This window comes from Rutidosis leptorrhynchoides, chromosome 6 (genome assembly GCF_046630445.1).
Source record: "Rutidosis leptorrhynchoides isolate AG116_Rl617_1_P2 chromosome 6, CSIRO_AGI_Rlap_v1, whole genome shotgun sequence".
In the NCBI taxonomy this organism is placed as follows: domain Eukaryota; kingdom Viridiplantae; phylum Streptophyta; class Magnoliopsida; order Asterales; family Asteraceae; genus Rutidosis; species Rutidosis leptorrhynchoides.
In genome coordinates this window covers 3570001-3575946 of record NC_092338.1, presented here as the reverse complement: position 1 = coordinate 3575946, position 5946 = coordinate 3570001, and the positions used below count along the sequence as shown (strand labels likewise).

Sequence of the window (5946 nt, the reverse complement as noted above, 5' to 3'; positions counted from 1 at the left end):
ATCATCCACAACCAACGGACCAAACAAACGTACGTTTCACATCTTGGAAAGACATGTTACAAACTTGTATTGTTGCCTTTAGTTGTCTCCTCTCACACAGCAGTTACCATTCGTGTATTAACGCCGCACTTCCGAAACCCTATATGACCGCAAATGTCATACCCCTATTCGTTGGACCAAAGCATGTGGCAAGCAAATCACCGGATCCGAACTCATTCAAGAAATAACAGTTGAGATCGTACAAGTCCGAGAAGGACTCAAGACGACCCGTAGTTGCCAAAAGGGCTATACCGATATTCGACGTAAACCTCTCGAATCCCAAGTCAGTAACCGTGTAATATTGAGAACTCACACCTTGGGAAGGTGTAATCCGTTTCGGGAATCAGGTAAAGTTAAAACCGCGATATATTAATCCTTTTGAAACCATGGGGCGTATTGGAACCGCTCCTACCGTTTAGAACTTCCGACTCAATTAAGTTTTCGTTTACCCTACGTTCCATGTAACAAATTTAGAGACGTGTCCTACGGAACAGGAACGTGCTACTCTCCTAGATAAACTTACTATTGATGGCAAACTCCCCTTCATGGGAAACTGGTTGAAATTGTTGATCGTAAAACCAAGTCTTAATACAAACTGAGATCTCGACTGTCAAAATTTGTGGGAATGCCCAAGGACGTATCTTTACTTATTCATAGCATTGACAACACTAGGTCTCGAGTAAGAAACAACGACTATTGCTTCCAACTAAATTTCGGGACGAAATTTCTTTTAAGGTGTGGGTAATGTAACATCCCGCATTTTTCCGTTAAATTATTTTAACGCCCGTCTTTTTATTTTAATAATATCCTCAGTATCTCGATTCGTATCCTCCATTAGCTTACATTCTTAAAATATTTTCATCATTGGATTATAACATCTCTCGTTCTCTCAAATTATAATATTCGTTCGGTTAATTTTCGCACCCGATTACAAACTTGAGGGACTAAACTTGCCAAAGTGTCAAAGATTTGACTAGGTCAAAGGAGTCAAACACCACCTCCTCCATTCATTATTTTCATTTTCATTTTCATTTTCTTCTCATACTTTCACATTTTCTCTAAATTCTCCAAACAAAGAATTCATCATCCATTCATGATCTAGCAAGTGTTTCACAAAACAAATTACATATTTGGAATCCTCCCTTCATCCTCTTCGACTTGATACCAATTTCATCTCATTTGGGTAACTTTCTAAAATCACTAGATTTTGTGTTCTTGATGTTTTTGAATTATAAAAGTGTTAATTAGTGTCTATGGCTCGTGTATAACATGAATATATATTTTGTTTGTTCGATTTGTTGATTTGAGTAACTAGTTTGAACACTTGAAAATGGGTTTGCTTAATCTTTGATTTTGGAAGTTTAAATGTTGTTAAATTGTTAAAGTTCATGTTTTAATTGTGTTACTAGTATCACTAGCTTCGTTTTGATGCGTAGGTTGATTAAGAAAACTTCAAATACATGATTTGTGATTTTTGTGAATTTTGATTAGGGTTTGATGAACTTGAAATGAACTTTTGATACTTTGGATGCCATGAAATGTTGTTAGTAAGTGTTTAGTTGTATTGCATGAGTAATTACCTTCGAAACGGCATATCATATGTGTGGATTGGATTCCCGAATCATGTAATGCATTTCAAGAACTTGAAACTTTGAAAATGGACCTTGAATGACCACTTGGCGAGAAATCGGTTATTGTAAATGATATTTTCGCTTGATGAAAAGTAGTTAGTTGTGTTCCTTGTCAAAATACATTTCCGATGATATAAGATACATGTTTTGGTTGTTTGCGGGTCATAAATGGTGATTGTTTGAAGTTAGGTTCGTGCATAAAACTTAAAAACTGCCAGATTTCTCTGCACAGGTAATGGCGCGGCGCGCCATATACCCGCGCGGCACGCCAAAGTAGGCTGTCCAACTTTGTCCATTTTTGGAAAATGTTTGCTATGCTACGCACCTCCGATTCACATGAGACTTGTTCTAACATGCTTATACATGAATAAAAACCTCAGAAAAATAGTTCGGGACCCGACCCGAACGTGTTGACTTTTTCGTTGACTTTGACCGACCAAAGTTTGACTTTTTTTCAAACTTAAACAAATGATTATGCAATCTTTCTAACATGATTCTTTACTTGTATCTTGCATGAAACTTGACAATTTGATTCACATGCTTTATAATCGAGTCGTAACGAGCCATAGGACTAATTGAACATCTTTGACCGATCGTGTTTACCGTTATTGATACAACCCTAATTGTTTAGGTCAAGACTAGCGTTCGTACTTTGCACGTTACTTGTTGAAGTACCTTTTTACTCTCGCACTCCAGGTGAGATCATAGTCCCACTTTTACTTTTTTTGAACTTGTATTTGGGATGAGAAAACATAAACGTTTCTTTTTAACTAAGTGAACACAAGTACCGGAAAACAAACATTCTACATACGAGTTTAGAACGAAATTCTCAATTCGATTATCATTAGTTACACTTGTAGGGTGTAAGTGTAGGCGTGAACTTATGTTGTATGGCCATATGGGTTTGACAAATCCTCATCTCGGACGGTTCGCTACCGTCTACAGATGAAATATATTTTCGAGACACAGTGTTGTTCTAGCACTATTATGATGGGGTTCAACGGACGGAATGTTAAGCCTTGATAATTGGGTGCTCGTGAATATTAACTTTTAGAATGTACTATTATTTTATCAATGTTGCAAATCTTGTGGTTCGACTTACTTTTGCTCACTTACTTTTACTCACTTACTTACTTAAACCTATGATTTCACCAACGTTTTCGTTGACAGATTTCTATGTTTTTCTCAGGTCTTTGAACGATATGTGAAACATGCTTCCGCTCATTATTTGATACTTGCATTGGATGTCGAGTATACATGTATTTCATGGAGCGTCTTTTGACTTTCTTTAAAACTGTGTCGCATAGGTTTCACATGTAACTATAACTTTGTAACGTAACTTTTGGATGAACAATTATTGTAAACTTTGAAACAATCTTTATTTTTGAAAGGAATGCGACATATCTTTGGTCAAACGTCACGTTAAAGACCTATGACCACGCAACGGGACCTAAGTAGTCGACGCCGTCAAATTGACGATTTGTTGGGGTCGCTACAGATGAGTCAAAAGCATTTTGCAGATTTTAGAGTCTGGAGATTTAGAGTCTGAAGTTACAGACTCTGGAATTGCTGGAGTAAACGTTTGAAGATTTCTTGAAGCAAAAGCCATAGAATATTCTGGAGATATGCTTGTTATTTAAGAAGATTTGTTTTGAATATTTGATTTTATCTCCGGAATTTACTTCCTAGTTATTAACAAATTTAGTTTGTTTTTAGTTTCTCTTTTCCTTATTTGTAGCAAAGTAGTTTTGGAAACCAAATCTCCAGATTTGGTTTTTGATTTGTATAAATAGGGACGTGTGATTTTCATTCAATGCATCTTTTGGCACGATCAATATTATAAAACATATATTTCATATCGTGTTCTCTCAATTCTTGTTCTTATAATTCTTATTTATTGTTCAATTGAGAGTCTGGTGTTCATAGTTCAATTACTGTGAACTAATAACAAACAAAATTATTATTCAAGTGGAGATTAATTTTATCAAATTGAGACTGCACACCCAAAAGTTTGATTTCCAACATATCTTGTTCAATTGTGATACACTGCTCATTTGAACGTCAAACCGTTAGAACACAATATATCTTGTTCGAACACATAAAATGATGACGTATCTAAAAACAATACATTGTATTCAAACAACATACACTGTGTTTGAACGCATTCTTGGTCGAATACCATGTTCGAACAGGTATAACTATCTTTGAACTACATTATGTTCAGATACAATTAACATGATATAAAATGATACTATAATCAGGATTTTCACACGCAACGATTTATTACATATTAACTAACAATAGAAACACACATAGTCTCAAAGCATAACATTATTTGACCGGTAACGGGTAACCATATTACATTTACCCTATGTATGGTAAGAGATTCACCATATTCCGGTAGTTGAGATAATTATATAGCTTCATAAGCAACATTTCAAAAGGTAATGGATACAAGGGCATTTCTATGTCAATAATGATATAGTTGAAGTAAGTGTGAATTAAAGCTAAACTCAATTCTACTCGCTCGGATTATATTGATCAGTATCTCTTTTAGGTGTCAATTTGCAACCAAAACTCAGTCAGTCTCCCTTACATGTTTCCATCGGATAGAAATATAGAATGCTCGCAATTGACCCATATGAGCTTGGATTAGTAAGCTACTGGTGTCATTTAATTTTCCCTTCTTCGATCCTTATGAAATCCAATCGAAACTTTTTGGTTGAATTTCTTTTTGCATTGTCTGGCGGGCCAGAGTTTGTTGGTAAAATACCTTTTGATTCTTAATCATTATCTGGTTAACATGTTTCATGAAAAAAATGTATGCCATCATTTTTATACAACACATAATGAAATAAGCTTTCCCACATATAATATCACAATCACAAATCATCGTTATTTTATACATATAACGAGTATAACTCATCATCCACTAAATTTTTAAATTTTCAAGAGTAGGTACAGCATCACAATAGAAAGTTATAACATTTGTCAACGAAATACATCATATCATTATGTCATATAGTTGTTTATTCTTCTCCAAGATTGCTACCGGCAACATCCACGACAAATCGATATCTAACATCGTTCTTAGCCAACCTCTCCATAGCGGTGTTGACATAATCCATCTTCACCACCTCAATTGTGGATCTTACCCCTTTTTCTTTGCAGAATTCGAGCATCTCTTGAGTCTCCTTCATGCTACCTATGAAAGTTCCCGTGATCATCTTTCTCCCTTGAAATAAGAGAAATTAATTAAACACACATTTAAAACGACTCAAAGTGCTTGATTAGCTAACTTTATATATATATTGTGCGTGCGCGTGCGCGAGTGTACACGATCGATGACAAAATAATGAGTATAATTATATTAAGGTGTAACAAAAAGAAAGAAAAAAAAGAAGGGAAAAGGAAAAAAAAAATGCTAACCAAGCATGAGAAGAGGAGAGACAAATTGCAAGGGAACATTGATGACACCCATGATGATCAATTTTCCATCAAGCTTGAGCAAGGACAGACTAGGCTCAAGAGGATGGTGAACCGGCACGGTGTCAATTATGTAATCAAACGAATCTGCTAATTCTTGCATTCGCTCAACATCAGAGCTGATAATGTAATCATCAGCTCCGAGAACATCAAGGGCCTCTTCTTTCTTCTTATCAGAAGAAGAAATAACGGTCACGTGATGTCCCATAGCTTTCGCTATCAAAACACCCATGTGTCCCACCCCACCAAGCCCAAGTATACCTCCTTTTAGCCCACTTCCTTTCAATCCAAAGTGGTTCAATGGACTATAAACCGTCACTCCGGCACACAGTAATGGAGCAACTTGCTCCGGCGACATTCCCTCCGGTATTTTAACAACAAACCTAAATTTTTCAAAAATAAATTAATAAACGAAGTATTTAAAAAGTTAAAAAAATTATACTATGCTGTTTAGAACAAACAAAAGATACATGAATACATGATGATGATTCGAAAATTACTTTTGGTGGACGATCATAGACCCGGCGAAGCCACCTTGAGTAGGCTTGCCATCAGTGTAAACATCGTTGTAGGACCAGATCTTTTTGTTGCAGTATTGCTCGACGTCCACCTTACAAGGGTGGCAACTGTTACAACTTCCAACAAGACATCCCACTCCCACGCAATCCCCTACCTCGAATTTGGTGACTTTGGGTCCCACTTCTACCACCTCACCTACTACTTCATGTCTACATATATCCCACCAAACCCACCAACATCAAATTAAAACACACCACCACCAAACATAAGT

The 5946-nt window shown here is 36.1% G+C and overlaps 1 protein-coding gene across 1 annotated transcript in view; it reads right to left on the bottom strand.

Moving 5' to 3' along the window:
* Positions 1–4520: 4520 nt before the first annotated feature.
* The window catches only part of LOC139851576 (cinnamyl alcohol dehydrogenase 1-like), a 2451-nt gene continuing 1025 nt past the window's right edge, over positions 4521–5946 (bottom strand). The window contains exons 3-5 of the mRNA XM_071840657.1: positions 5657–5884; positions 5100–5539; positions 4521–4905 (exon numbers count right to left, since the gene is read on the bottom strand). Coding sequence (XP_071696758.1) covers positions 4700–4905; positions 5100–5539; positions 5657–5884 — 874 coding nt within the window. The 3' untranslated portion in view covers positions 4521–4699. The remainder of the gene's footprint in view (positions 4906–5099; positions 5540–5656; positions 5885–5946) is intronic.